Raw genomic sequence first — 15,726 nt, 5'->3', positions numbered from 1 at the left:
TGAGCATACAGCACATGGTGGGGTGGGGGTGAGAATCAGACCTTGAAAACCCCTCATCTGGAGTACTGTTGGACGGTAAACTGACACTCAAAAGCTGCCGCAATACCCTGCCGTTAAAAACAGCATTATACCTCATTTTATTAGCACGATACTTATGGAATGACATTGTTTAATAAGAGCCGTATTCCCTGAGTTGCGACGATGTTCGACAGGGGGTCAGTGTCTGTGTGCAGCTCTCTGTTTCCACTCACCACGAAAGCCACAAAACCAGAGGCATGGCTGCAAATACAAGAGCTCTTGCCGACCGTCCACGGCTTGTCGACAAAGCACAAAGCAAAATATGGCATTATTTCGCTTACATAGCCACGGTCAGGGCAAACCCACGGACACGTCTCTAAACGCTGTTTTAAACCAAGACCAAGACCGAGCCAACACGTCCAACTTGGCGGAGCATGTCACCGGCAGGCATGACTCAGTACACCGCCGTGGCGGAGGTCTGCGCTCTACTGAGCACAGATCTGATGAATCTCTCACAAAACCTTAAATCTAACTTCACAAATTAGATTTAAAAATGGCTATCAATGAGAATAGGCTCGTGGTGTCGTTTCAGTGTCAGTATCGAGATATTAAGGCAGGTATCGCATCAAAGTCATTGGTATCGTGACAAAACTAAACTGTAGTTTCAGAAAACAGCTGTTAGATGAGTGAAATTTCAGTTCATATCAATGGAAACGTCTGATGTCCGACGCCTCATCTTTGTGCATTTTATGCATCATTAATTAGTGCATAGTTCATAATTAATCAACAGTTCGTGAACTGAATTCCCTCGTGGCCCAGCGCCTTCACAGACCTGATGCGGTGAAGTCTAAACAGGACGTTTGGATTCAGCCTCACCCTCCCCTCCCTCTCTACATGCTACCTGGTGTGTGTGTCGGGGGGGTCACGGATTGACATGTGGAGGAAGGGGGGTGTATTATCACTCGGACATGTTTCTGGGTCATGGGTGTGATGGGAGGAAACGGCTGCTTCCTGAAGAACAACTGTGACGCACAACAACAGATGGAGTCAAACAGTGAGAGTGTCATTTTCTAGGTTTCGTCTTTAAGATCAAAATCGGGATTATTTTAATCTCTCTCACACACACACGCAGGGTTTCAAGGTGTGTGTGTGTGTGTGTGTGTGTGCTGGTAATCTTTGTCTTCTTCTCGTCTGCTCTTCCAGCTGTCAGCGTTTTAAAGGAATAGTCCACTCCGTTTCTTTCATATCTTTCAAATGAAGATCAGGTTTCATATTAAACTCAGTAACATTCAGTGTTTCTCACCAAAACTCACTGTGTATTTCACTGAGCTCTACCAAACACGCTGAATACAACTACAATCATTTGTCAGTTAACCTGTTAGTCAACCGAAAGAAAATCAATTGAATGGATTGAGTTTTTCCAGTAAACATGACAAACCTCTGGCTCCAGCATCCAAAATGTCTCGGGCTTTCAGTTCCATTCTACAGTTCGAACGATTAATTGATTAATTGAGAAAAAAATCTGCAATAATGAGAATAATCGTTAGTTGCGGCTTTAGCTCAGCATCGTTTCCGCCACGTTCACCAGCTCCCGGTGTTGGTGCACGGCTGCATCTCGCGGTGTGTTAGCTCCACCTGCAGATCGGAGGAATAGCGGCAGACACGGGCAGGCGTCGAGGACGTGCACGAGCACGTGCGTCCTCATGCAGGAGCTCAAGAAAACAGGAACCCACCCTGAGTGTGTGCGCAGCTGAGGCCTGACGATGATCCAGTCGGTAGTTCGATCCCCGATCCTCCTGCTGAAGGGTCCTCGAGCAAGACTTAATCCCACTGGTGCAGCAGCTGGCAGCTGCGCTGAGGTCATGTCTGATCAGCATAGGGACAGGTGCGCATGTGTGTGTTACCGTGTGTGTGTCCGTGGTGAAAGAGACTGACAGAATTCCGGGGAATTTCTCTGGAAGCAGAGCGACAGGTGTGAAGTTGACCTGAAAACCCTGTGAGTGTGAGTGTGAGTGTGAGTGTGAGTGTGAGTGTGTGTGTGTGTGTGTGTAAAGGCTCACAAAACAAACTTGTGTGATCACTTTGACCTTTGACCTGAACCCAGACTGACTTACAGAGCTCTGCGTCCAGTCTGACAGATGCTGCTGCTGATACACTCCAAGCGTTTCGCTGCAGCTCCTACATGTTGTCTCCTTGACGCAGTATCGTAGTTTCTGCGTCTAAATTCTTCTTCATTTACTGTATTTTCTCTTGTCTGGCATTTCCTTAATTTAGTTTCTCGTTCCTCCAGTTTCTTCTTGTCTGGATGTTTGGTCTGGATTAACTATCCAGATCCTTTATCTTCTTCATTCTCCATCATCTTGTTTCTTTGGCTGCATCGTATTTGCTCCATAACTTTTCTGTCGTTTCATCATTTTGTTCCTCCGCGTCTTGTTTAGGTTCTTTAACTCGGTTCTTCGGCTTTAAATTCTCTGGTTCTTTGGTTTCTTTTTCATCTCTTTTCTTTGTCGTGTAGATTCCTCAACAAAATTTATTGTCAGTTTTTCTTTCCTTTGTCACGATTCTTCATCCAGCTTCTGCTTGATTTTGCTCTTTGTGCAGATGATTTAAGGTCTGGTTTTTCATTTCCTTTCTTTGCCTGATTTCACGTTCATCTTCTCCTCTGTTAAAATTCTTCAACATCTAGATCTTTGTTTGTGTTGTTTCTCATCATCTACAGATTATTTTTCATTGAGTTTCTTCATGTAGATTCATCTTCAGTGTGTTTGTACCAAGACTAACAAGATGTTTTGTTTCCAGACCCTTCGTTAGGAGTTTCGCTGTGGTTCAGATTGGTAGTTTCTGCTGACGCGTGTGTGAAACATGACTCAGCTCAGCGATCCTATAATCATGGTGGCTACATGTTTTCTCTCTGTTTCCCTGAAAATGTAGTGAAGCCCACAGAGAGAGTGTTTGCTGTGTAGTTAACATTCTGCTGCTCACTCGGTGTTGGATAATACTGAACAACAAGACTCTCTCTGTGTGCGAGAGGGAAGGTCTGAATCTTCAAACGCTCTTTATTTTCTTATATCACACCGGCATCCAGCAAAAACCAGAATAAAAACACATTTCACAAAAATGAACAAAAGACACTTTTCTTTTACTCAGCTCGTTCTATTTAGCATCTTTGTAACTTCAGATACTGATCAATGTCTGCACCGTTCGTTGTGAATCAGATGTTTCGTTTGTCGTGATGTGAAATGAAGAAAAACTGGAACCGGGTATTGTTATGATTATGATCGGTCGATCATCTGGACTTTTTTTTGCTTTAAAATAAATAAATACTTGCTGATAATTTTTCTGTCAGCCGACACATCGCTGCAGCTCGATTCTCCACATCGCTCATGTCAGAATCCCCAGAGTGCTGTAGTTGTGATAACATGAGGAGCCATTTTAGCTTGACCCAAGATAAACAACTGACATTTGACTCCATTTTTGACTCATGACCCAAACTGGAGCCCAGAGAAAAATCATCACAACCTGGATGTGCTTTCCGATGCTGCAGTCACCCCGTCCTCCCGTCCGCTCACACTGCGCAGCATAAAAACACAACACCAATCAAATGCGTGTAGTCACACACACACACACACACACACACAACATTGCTGAGGACCCAGCCGTCTTGTTTGAATAAACTTTGTCGAAATTGTCACCGGACGGAGGAACCGAGGGCTCAGTGTAGAGGTTCGGTTAATCTGCACTGAGTGAGAAGAAAAACAAAAAGATCGAAACACTTAGTGAGAGCGAACACGACACAGAGACGAGCAGAGATGCAGCGAGTCTGCCCGGCCTGAGAGCGAGGGAGGAGAGGAAAAGGCAGAGTGAGTCTCAAAGAGAAAACCACAGTCATTTTCCTAATCAGGACCAGATGGTTTCATTCAGCCTTACATACTTCAGAGGGAGGGAGGGCGAGAGAGCCTTAGAGAGACTGACAGAGACAGCGAGAGAGAGAGGGTGAGAGGGGGGTGAAAAGAGAGGAAGAGTTTGTGAAAGAAAAGAAGAGGAGTGCAGCTCCACCCAGGCGCTCAGCCAGCTGACTAACAGACACCATGTCAGTCCAGCAGTGCACGAGTGTGTGTGTGTGTGATTGGCTGGCTGTTAATAGATTACAGTGGAACAGGGACCAGCAGCAGCAGCAGAGGTCTAATCCGGCCCACCAGCAGATCAGCTAAATGTTATCAGATCTCTGTGGACTGTGGATGGACTCTAATGGAGGAGATTTCACCACCGCAGGGACGAGGAGAGTCTGAGTCTGAGCCAGGAACGGAAAACTTCACTTCACATCCACTTCATGCGTCTTCAGTTTCTGCCTCGGTCTAAGTGGTCTTTCTCTGGGTCCCCGTTCTTTGTCAACCAGATCCTTCGTCAACTGACTTTACTCTTTTTTATCTATTTGTCCTGTTTCCTCTTCCAGACTCTTCCTCTCATCTGTTCTTCTAGTTCCTTTTAAATGTATTTTCTGCTTCCTCCCATTCTTCGTCTTTCCTCTTCGTCAGCTCTTGTCTCATTTTTCTTTCGTTTCGTCACAGAATTTCTCCATCCAGTTTTTTTTCTGGATTCATCATCAGCTACTTTCCCCTTTGTTCAGGGTTGGGGTTACTCAGTTTGTAGCAGAAACTAGATGCTCGTCTTCTAATTTCTTTCTCTTTTTCTGGAGCCGAGCCAGTGAGAAGAGACTTTTAATTTCACTTAGTTCTCTTATAGTTTTGCCTTTTTTAGATTCGTCTTTTTAATCTTGTTTGTGTTGTTTATTTGTGTGTTTCTTCTCAGTCCATTTTTTTGCTAAGTGTAAGGACGAATGTGTGTCTCCTCACATAAACGCTGACTCTGGGCCTGTTCAAGCAGTGACAGTGTTGGACCCCTGAAGTCCAGCAGTGCAACACAAAATGCCCGACTTGAGAAAAAGTCATGAAATGTCAGAAAGTGACGTTTTGGAGAAATGTTTTCTGTGAAACTGATCAAAGTTTGGAAAAGAAACGATAAAACATAAATGAAATGATGTGCAGCAGCGTGTGTGTGTGTCTGTGGCAGTGAGACACACACACAGCTCCACCTCTGCAGGGAATACCCGTCTCCATGGCAATGCTGCCGAGTCGGCCTCAACTCGCCAACCCTCCCTCATGGCTCTCAAAGGTCAAAGGTCACGACCTGCGCTCAGATTTCTCTCCGGAGAGGTTTCCAAAATGTAAACACGTTAACATGACACGCACGTACCGTTTGGGCTTCAGTGAGGTCGCGGTAACCATGCCAACACCCACCCCCCAACATACCGGGGAGTCATGAATGAATGAAAGTGTGTGTGATGCTCATTTCCTGTTTGTGGACGAGCGAGAGAGAGTGTATGACCGCCCTTTGTGCGTGTGTCTTATCACCGACGTCACATCGCACACTGAACGGACAAACTGTGTGTGTAGCATGTTGCTGAAGCCCGTGTCATTGGTCACCTGCGCTGACAGCAGTGAAAACACAAAATAAAAATACATTTAATCCTTCAGAAAACCGAGGAAAGTGCTTCTTCATTATTTGAAGTTTGCAAAGAAAAGAAAAAGTCAACAGAACAGAATTTAGTTTTGTGTGTTGTGTGTGTTTATGTGTCAGGTACCGATGAACACAATCTACCATCTCAGTTAAGTGTTGGTCTTATTTAGCCTCAGGTGACGTAATTGACCGGCTAGTTTTGTCCGACCAACAGTTCAAACATCAGCTTCCATCAAAGTCATTTATCATTCGAACCACGCGGGAGCAGGAGCTGCACAAGATCCAAACCCGATAGTGTTTCCCAGTTAAAGCTCGTTCGGAGCTTCAGGAAAAGCAGCAAATCTTCACACTGCAGAAGCTGGAACCAGAGAATGATTGAATGAACAGTTAATCGATTGTCAAAATAGGTGCTCTATGTTTCTGTCGACTAATCCATTGAAATGTTTTATTTTATATTCATATTCTATATATTCTTTTACCGTATGGATGCATGTTGTGTAAATGATTCCGATATTATACATATATTCAGTGCACAGCTGACTCTGTTTAACATCTGTGGACAAACCCGCACTTTACTGTACAACCTTTAGGAAGATCCACCAGACTCACACTGATGTACAGTCTGTTATATCATCTCGCTAATTGTACGGTGTATATTCAGCACATTGCATCTGTCTGCCTGCGGCATCTATCCATCTATCCCCGTCTTTATGCAGATAGATGGGTAGATAGATGGATCGATAGAGTACTTTAGAGTACGTCACTGATGGATTGAACTGTAAAAGAGTACAATGCACGGCAGAGTACACACATTATCGATGGTGAAAACAAGTCGTTTTGTGACAATAACGGATGTAAAGGGTTAAAACTGCTACAACTTTTAGGAGAGAAGAGGAGGAGAGGACTTGTAGTTATTGATCAGGCGGCTGGAGAATAAAGAGAGCAGATGATCAATAGCTGCACATTATGATTAATTACTGCTGGTACACACACACACACACACACACACACACACACACACACACACACAGCAGTATAAATGTGTATGTGTGTCCTCAGGGTGTGTTTTGTGTTCCCTGTCATCACTCTGCCAACACAGACACAAAGAAAGAGTGTATGGTATGTGACGGAATGACACCGTGGAAATGTGTGTGTGTTTGTGTGTGTGCATAACAGATCCCTTGAGGTGTGTGTGTTTGTGTTTTTCTCTCATTTCCTGTCGAGGCGAGTCGAGACGAAGAACGCCCCGACAACAATCTGGTCCCTCTGAACCCCCCCCCACACACACACAAACGCACACACACACACACACACACACCCCACCCCCACTTTTGTTTTTCTTTGATGGAGCGAGGGCGAACGAGCACAGCAGCAGACAAAAAGAGGGAGTCTGACCAGAGATGTTGTGTTTAAGCTGTTAATAGTTCTGTTCTAGTACTGCTACACATGCAGCAATACTACAGTATATTTACATTATTAAGTAAAAGTGTAACACAAACAGCAGTAGCACTCGTAGTAGTAGTAGTAGTAGTATTAGTAATAACAGCAGTAATAGTAGAAGTATTGTCATTAACAATAGTAATAGCAGTAACCATAGTATGAGAGGTAGTAGCGTTAGTAAGATCAGTGGCAGTAACAGTAGTAGTAGCGGTAGCTGTAGTATAAGTAGTTCTAGTAGTAGAAGCAGTAGCAGCAGAGGCAGCAAGAGTAGTAGTAGCATTAATGACAGCAGTGAGAGAGGTAGCTGTTGAAGTAGCAGTAGACAGTCACTCATTCACTCTCTCTGTAACAGACATTAGTTCACTCTGTAGTTTAGTCAGTAGATTAATTTGTAGTTCGCTCTGTAGTTCACTCAGTAGTTTAGTCAGTAGTTTAATCTGTAGTCCACTCTGTAGTTTAGTCAGGAGTTTAATCTGTAGTTCACTCTGTAGTTTACTCTCCAGTTTACTCAGTAGATTAATTTGTAGTTTACTCTGTAGTTCCCTATGTAGTTTAGTCAGAAATTCAATCTGTAGTTCACTCTGTAGCTCACTCTATAGTTCACTCAGTATTTCACTCTGTAGTTTAGTCAGTGGATTAATCTGTAGTTCACTCTGTAGCTCACTCTATAGTTCACTCAGTATTTCACTCAGTATTTCACTCTGTAGTTTAGTCAGTAGTTTAGTCAGTAGTTGAATCTGTAGTTTACTCTGTAGTTTACTCAGAAGATTAATTTGTAGTTTACTCTGTAGTTCATTCTGTAGTTCACTCTGTAGCTCAATCTATACTTCACTCTGTAGCTCACACTATAGTTCACTCTGTAGTTCACTTTGTAGTTCACTCTGTAGTTTAGTCAGTAGTTTAATCTGTAGTTCACCCCGTAGTTTAATCTGTAGTTTAGTCAGTGGTTTAATCTGTAGTTTAGTCAGTAGTTTAGTCAGTAGTTTACTCAGTGGATTAATTTGTAGTTCATTCTGTAGTTCACTCTGTAGTTTAGTCAGTGGTTTAATCTGTAGTTTACTCTGTAGTTTAGTCAGTAGTTTACTCAGTGGATTAATTTGTAGTTCACTCTGTAGTTCACTCTGTAGTTTAGTCAGTGGTTTAATCTGTAGTTTAGTCAGTAGTTTACTCAGTGGATTAATTTGTAGTTCACTCTGTAGTTCACTCTGTAGTTTAGTCAGTGGTTTAATCTGTAGTTTACTCTGTAGTTTACTCAGTGGATTAATTTGTAGTTCACTCTGTAATTCACTCTGTAGTTTAGTCAGTGGTTTAATCTGTATTCATCTTCATCATTCGACTGTTGAGTCACGTGACTATGAAACGCAGAGCACTGCATTTTGTTCATGGAAACTCTTCTTGGCTTTCCAGTTGGAGAAATTCAATTACAACGAATGCTGGATAAAGTTACACACTTGGACACTGAAGTTAGACGGTGGACAGTAAATGCAGCACAATGTAGGAACAGTAAGGAGACGCAACCTGATCACTCAGAGATCACTCTCTACACTGTCGGGCGATCAAGAGGCTGAGATTGCTTTTCTGTGTGTTTTCCTCTGGGAGCGAGAGAGAGAGAGAGCTGACCGTGTGTGTGTGTGTGTGTGTGTGTGTGTGTGTGTGTGTGTGTGTGTGTGTGTGTGTGTGTGCGCTCAGTTTGTTATATAGATGCAAATTCATAGAAGCAGATTAAACAGATTGTGTCTCGTATCTGTTGATGAGCTAACACTGCCCGGCGGGACAAGTGTGTGTGTGTGTGTGTGTGTGTGTGTGTGTGTGTGTGTGTGTGTGTGTGTATTTAATGCGCCTTCTGTTACAAAGAAAGAAAATGAGCCTTCCAGCTATTTAATGTCAACACTTTCAGATGACAGCTACACACACACACACACACACACACACGCAGAGTCATTACAGTGAAGAGGCTGACGAGGCGTCAAAACCCCCGATGCCACAAAATATATTTACACAAACACACACAGAATCAGTGTGTGTGTGAGGCTATGAATGGACGGATTTAGACGTCTTTGAGTCACAGAGGAAGGAGGAGGGTTTACAGCTATTATGTGTGTGTGTGTGTGTGTGTGTGTGGGTGTGTGTGTGTGTGTGTTAACCATCAGGGAGGAATGCTGGGAAATGGTAATGAACTGGAACAGGCTCACTCTGAAGAACATTATATGTTTACAAGCTGCGCTCTCTTTTCTGACCAACAAGAAGTAAGAAAAGGGTCAAAGTCCATAAAGTGCCTTCAACACTGTTACAGTAAGAAAACACAGGGAAAATATACCTGAAGCTTTTGGGAATAAAAAAGAAACTATGACTTATTGGTTCTGTAACAAGGTTGCAGTGACCTGATTCATCGTGTAAATTAGAAAGCTGGATTCTCATGTTAATGTAAGTGTACTTACATTAACAGATATGTGCAGATATGTGCGACCGGGAGCCCTCACTCTCACTGGGTCAAATAAACTAAACTAAAAGCTTCAGTCGTGCATATGCAACACTCATGATTCACTTTTGATGTGTCTGTGACACCCACCTCTGTATACGTGTCTCTCTGTCTCTGAAATAAAAACAAATGTGAGCAAAATAACTGATCACCTGTCTGTCCAACTGTCTGTCTCTCTTTCAGCCTGTCTGTCTGGTCAGTCGCCAGACTGTACTCTGGTCCAGTCGAAAGAAGACGACTTTGACTGGGAGCAGGGAGACACTCGAGACCGACCTGCCAGCACCCCCTGGATCCCTGCAGGTACCTGTCTCTCTGTCCAGCTGTCTTACTGTCTGTTTGAGAGTCGGAAGCAAATGCAGACACACGCAGGATCACAGATTAGTGTCGGAGGAGTTCCTCAGGGAACCTACCTGGGTCCTCTGAAGTTTGAAACGCACAGTCTTTGGATTATTTTCCTCTGAAAGGCTTTTGCATTAATAGTCTGGGAAGCTGCAGATTTTGATAGTGAGGATTCTCTGCAGGTTCGTCATTACCAGACACTTCTCCATGTTTCTCCACTTCGGACCAATCACAGTTGTTGCGGTCTGCATTGCTGCATTTTGTAGTTACATTTCTTGGATGGCCGCATGTCAGGCTACGGCGTAGAGTAAACTGGCCTAAAGTCGCCCCCCCCATAATAAATGATTGAATTATTCCTTTAATGCACCGATGCAACTTCTCGGTCTTACTCTGCCTTGTACCTGAAGGCAGCGTGAGAGAAAAAAGCCCTTTGCAGCCTTTGTGTTATCTACTATTGACCTGCCAGAGTTTCTCCTCTGAGTTATGGACGGACAGCGAGAGTTCACAATGAACCAGAGAGATAAGACTGAGGGTGCGTGTGTGCCTCAGTGTGTGTGTGTGTGTCGTTTGTCACATGCTCACAGAGGTTAAGCCACTGACGAATGGGAATGCAGCACTCTTAAATCACAGAGCCAATCACGTGAGAGACAGGCTGAGCGAGGACACACAGAGAGGAGGTGGTTACTGTCCTGTTTAATGTGATTTATGTGGGGGGGGGGTAGAGGGAGGGAGAGGGGAGGAGGAGGCAACAAACAAGTAAAGGAAGAGAGGAGAGAAGGAAACAAAAAAGGATAGTAGGAAATAAAACAGGAAAGAAGGGAATGAAATGAGAAAAAGAAAGGATGAAATGAGGTGAGGAAAAAAGTGAAGAAAGGAAGAGAGAAAAGAATGAAATAAGAGTGGAGGAAATAGGACGAGAGGAGGACATGAAAAAGTAGAGGAGGAAACGCAAGAGGAGAGAAGAGAAGGAAATGAGAAAAGGAAAGAAAGAAAAAGGGGAAGAAAGTAGAGGAGGAAACAAAAGAGGAGACAGAAAGGAGAGAAGGAGGGGAGATGAGAGAAGAGAAGGAAATGAGAGAGGAGAGGAAGGTCTGTCACCCCCTCTCTTTTCCATAAGAAGAGGTTTGTGTGTGTGTGTGTGTGTGTGTGTGTGTGTGTGTGTGTGTGTGTGTGTGTGTGTGTGTGTGTGTGTGTGTGTGTGTGTGTGTGTGACTAATTGCAGCCAATCCAGGCAATCACAGAGCAAACAGCTTCTCTCCCAACGGACACACACACACACACACACACTGAAGCGCACACACACACACGCACACACACGCGCACACACACACACACACACACAGTTCGATCTCCTCCTGGCTGATATGTGGAGCAGTGAGCAGGGCGAGGCAGGGCATTAAATCTAACTAACCCTCCACCACGGAGCGTCTGGGCGAACGAGGTGCAGTCAGACAGGGTGAGAGAGAGACTGATGGCGCAGGACTCCAGCTCCAGGTTCAGATCTGGAGGCAGCTGCTGATACTCTATCTGAGAGTGTGGTAATACTATCTGCTCAGCAATACAGACCGCTGAGCTCTGTGTACGCTGACCTGAGTCCGTCTACCGCTAGTGTCAGTGATAACACTCTGATCATCATGATTATCGTCAGTTTCCTGTTCTCTACTCTCATTTTGGTTTCGATCTTATTTGGGACGAGCTGTTTATTTGGACTTACATTAAAATCTCTCTGAAAGAAAAGACCGGAGGCTTTTTTTGATCCTGGGCTTTGCCTCTCAGGCTACATACAGACTGTCTTACCTTACTGATGAAGCTTGTTGGGGGAATACCTGCAGACGGAACTCAGGGCTGAACACAGTAATGCTGAGGTTTTATGAAATCATTCATCTTTTGTCAATTTTTATTTGGTCTCACAGTTAATATTTTCCTACAATAAGCTAGAATTGAAAATCAGAGAGATCAGAAAATATCAGGAAACTAAAAGGATCCACATTGTTCATCTCCGCTGAAAACAAAAAGTGAGACTGAACGGACTGCAGCCGTCTGTTTCTTTTCAAGACATCTACTACAATAACCATAAATCTTAGCATCTGTCATCTCTTCCTCTGTCTTGCCTCCAGTTTAAGCTGTCGGAAATGAATCAACGAGACAAGTTACAACTTTAATCGTTTAATGTTTTTGACTGAAAGTTACCATTGTGAGCGAGGTTGTGTAGTTAACAAACGCACCTCGCTCAGTCCACCGCACGGTAACAGTAAGTGAACGTGAACTGGGCTCTAGCAGGGCTTTTAGACTCTACATATGCTCATAGATGAAGTTTCACAACAGTTATTTAAAAATAGACACTTTTTAAATGGTAGTTCTGCATCTGCTCTCACTCAGAGAAGGCAGCGGATCTGAGGCGGAAAAAACCTCGATACAATAAGTGTTCTCTAATACTGCAGCTGCACACACACGTACACACACACACACACACACACACACACACATGTACACACAGACACACACACGTACACACACACACACACACACACACACACACACACGCATGTAAACACACACACACACACACGTACACACACAGACACACACACACACACACACACACACACACACACACACGTACACACAGACACACACACACACACACACACACACACACACACGTACACACACACACACACACACACACACACACACACACACACACACACACACACACACACACTGAGCAGCAGCGAGGCATCGATTGACCAGTGATTGCAGGCTCCATTTAATGTTCTTATAAATGGTACAAGTTCAATCTAATCTGAACCATGTAGCGCTCGCTCCCTCTCTGCTGTCAGTGTGAACAACAGTAATCTTCTCTAATACCCTTCACTGCCTCACACACACACACACACACACACACACACACACACTCTCTGTCTGTCTGTTGTGTGATAACTCCCACAAGGCCTATCTGTGTCAAAGAGACCTGGAGGTCAAAACCACTTTTCAGAAAGAATACAAACTGCAGTAAACAACACACACACACACACATTCTGGCTTTAAACTGAATTTGAAAACAGATTACACACACACACACACTCTCTGTCTGTCTGTTGTGTGATAACTCCCACAATGCCTTTCTGTGTCAAAGAGACCTGGAGGTCAAAACCACTTTTCAGAAAGAATACAAACTGCAGTAAACAACACACACACACACATTCTGGCTTTAAACTGAATTTGAAAACAGATTACACACACACACACAGTGAAGCTTGAAGGCAAATATATACTCAACACACACACACACACACATTCTGGCTTTAAACTGAATTTGAAAACAGATTACACACACACACACAGTGAAGCTTGAAGGCAAATATATACTCAACACACACACACACATTCTGGCTTTAAACTGAATTTGAAAACAGATTACACACACACACACACGCACACACACACACACATTCTGGCTTTAAACTGAATTTGAAAACAGATTACACACACACACACATTCTGGCTTTAAACTGAATTTGAAAACAGATTACACACACACACACAGTGAAGCTTGAAGGCAAATATATACTCAACACACACACACACACTCTCTGTCTGTCTGTTGTGTGATAACTCCCACAATGCCTTTCTGTGTCAAAGAGACCTGGAGGTCAAAACCACTTTTCAGAAAGAATACAAACTGCAGTAAACAACACACACACACACATTCTGGCTTTAAACTGAATTTGAAAACAGATTACACACACACACACATTCTGGCTTTAAACTGAATTTGAAAACAGATTACACACACACACACATTCTGGCTTTAAACTGAATTTGAAAACAGATTACACACACACACACATTCTGGCTTTAAACTGAATTTGAAAACAGATTACACACACACACACATTCTGGCTTTAAACTGAATTTGAAAACAGATTACACACACACACACAGTGAAGCTTGAAGGCAAATATATACTCAACACACACACACACATTCTGGCTTTAAACTGAATTTGAAAACAGATTACACACACACACACACTCTCTGTCTGTCTGTTGTGTGATAACTCCCACAATGCCTTTCTGTGTCAAAGAGACCTGGAGGTCAAAACCACTTTTCAGAAAGAATACAAACTGCAGTAAACAACACACACACACACATTCTGGCTTTAAACTGAATTTGAAAACAGATTACACACACACACACATTCTGGCTTTAAACTGAATTTGAAAACAGATTACACACACACACACATTCTGGCTTTAAACTGAATTTGAAAACAGATTACACACACACACACATTCTGGCTTTAAACTGAATTTGAAAACAGATTACACACACACACACAGTGAAGCTTGAAGGCAAATATATACTCAACACACACACACACAGTGAAGCTTGAAGGCAAATATATACTCAACACACACACACACATTCTGGCTTTAAACTGAATTTGAAAACAGATTACACACACACACACAGTGAAGCTTGAAGGCAAATATATACTCAACACACACACACACACATACATACATACACGCACACGCAAACACAGACACACACACACACACACACACACACAGATGCCTTTGGTGTACGTGTGTGTGTTTGTGTATATATATTGTGTGTGTGTGTGTCTCTGTGGGGTTCAGGGTATATTAATATTTCTAATAGGGCTGTTATCAGCTCAGTGCCAGCTGCACACAGTAAACACACACACACACACACACACACACACACACACACACACACACACACACACACACACACACAGTGAAGCTTGAAGGCAAATATATACTCAACACACACACACACACACACACACACACACACACACACACACACACACACACACTCTCTGTCTGTCTGTTGTGTGATAACTCCCACAATGCCTTTCTGTGTCAAAGAGACCTGGAGGTCAAAACCACTTTTCAGAAAGAATACAAACTGCGGTAAACAACACACACACACACACACACACACACATTCTGGCTTTAAACTGAATTTGAAAACAGATTACACACACACACACACAGCTGCAGTCGTGCCAACAGGTAAACACTGTGTAAAAGTGAGAGAGGGCGAACGAGGGCGAGAGACATAGAAGGAAAGAGAGAGAGAAAGAGAGAGAGTTTGAAGTTTTGGACTTTGGCAGATAAATAACCAAAAACTGAGTGTGTGTTTGTGTGTATATTTGAGTTGTATTTGTGTAGTGTTTGTTCATGCGTGTTCAAGTGTGTGTGTCTGGGTTAATTAGTGTGTTAAAGGGTTTATCAGCGTGTCGGCATGCAGGAGATTCACCCAGCCTTTGAACATGACATGGCTCTGTGTGTGTGTGTGTGTGTGTGTGTGTGTGTGTGTGTGTGTCCAGTCTGTATGAAGCCACTATCAGCCTCCTGCCAAAACCAGTTCAGGCCTCATTCAGGGAGTTTAAACACTCAGAGCGACTGCGACTCAGATCCAGCCAATCAGAGGAGAGGTCACACTGACACGCTGGTTCCCTATTGGCCGGCCGGTCAATCTAAACACTCTGACATTTGGTTAAAATCCTCTTGTTCTTGTGCAGGTTCATGTCTGCGTATAGAGATACTGTAGGTCCAGGAGGTGTTAGCCTAGCTTAGCACAAAGACCAGAAGCAGAGGGAAACTATTAGCCTAGCTTAGCGCAAAGACTGGATGCAGAGGGAAACTGTTAGCCTAGCTTAGCGCAAAGACTGGATGCAGAGGGAAACTGTTAGCCTAGCTCCATCCAAAGAGGAAAAACCCAGGTTTATTTCAGAGTCATGTTTTCACCTTGAGCCTCATCGGTTCGGTTAAACGATCCCCGTCCTGGGTTGTCCCGGTTAGCTTGGTTTGTCTGGTGTGGACCAAACAACCTAACTACATGAGTCTACTGGTCCCCGGGATCAGACATGTAAAAGGCCCCCCACCCTCCTA

General features: G+C 43.6%; 1 protein-coding gene across 8 annotated transcripts in view; it reads left to right on the top strand.

Moving 5' to 3' along the window:
• Positions 1–15,726, top strand: part of LOC120789873 (receptor-type tyrosine-protein phosphatase mu-like) — a 131,341-nt gene that overhangs the window by 21,928 nt on the left and 93,687 nt on the right. For all 8 annotated transcript variants that reach the window (XM_040127022.1, XM_040127021.1, XM_040127020.1 and 5 more), the window contains exon 2: positions 9,638–9,754. In XM_040127022.1, the coding sequence (XP_039982956.1) occupies positions 9,638–9,754 (117 nt within the window). The remainder of the gene's footprint in view (positions 1–9,637; positions 9,755–15,726) is intronic.

The sequence above is a fragment of the Xiphias gladius genome, chromosome 5 (assembly GCF_016859285.1).
Source record: "Xiphias gladius isolate SHS-SW01 ecotype Sanya breed wild chromosome 5, ASM1685928v1, whole genome shotgun sequence".
Lineage (NCBI taxonomy): Eukaryota > Metazoa > Chordata > Actinopteri > Istiophoriformes > Xiphiidae > Xiphias > Xiphias gladius.
Note: the sequence above shows the minus strand (reverse complement) of the source record. Positions and strands in the feature narration are given on the sequence as shown.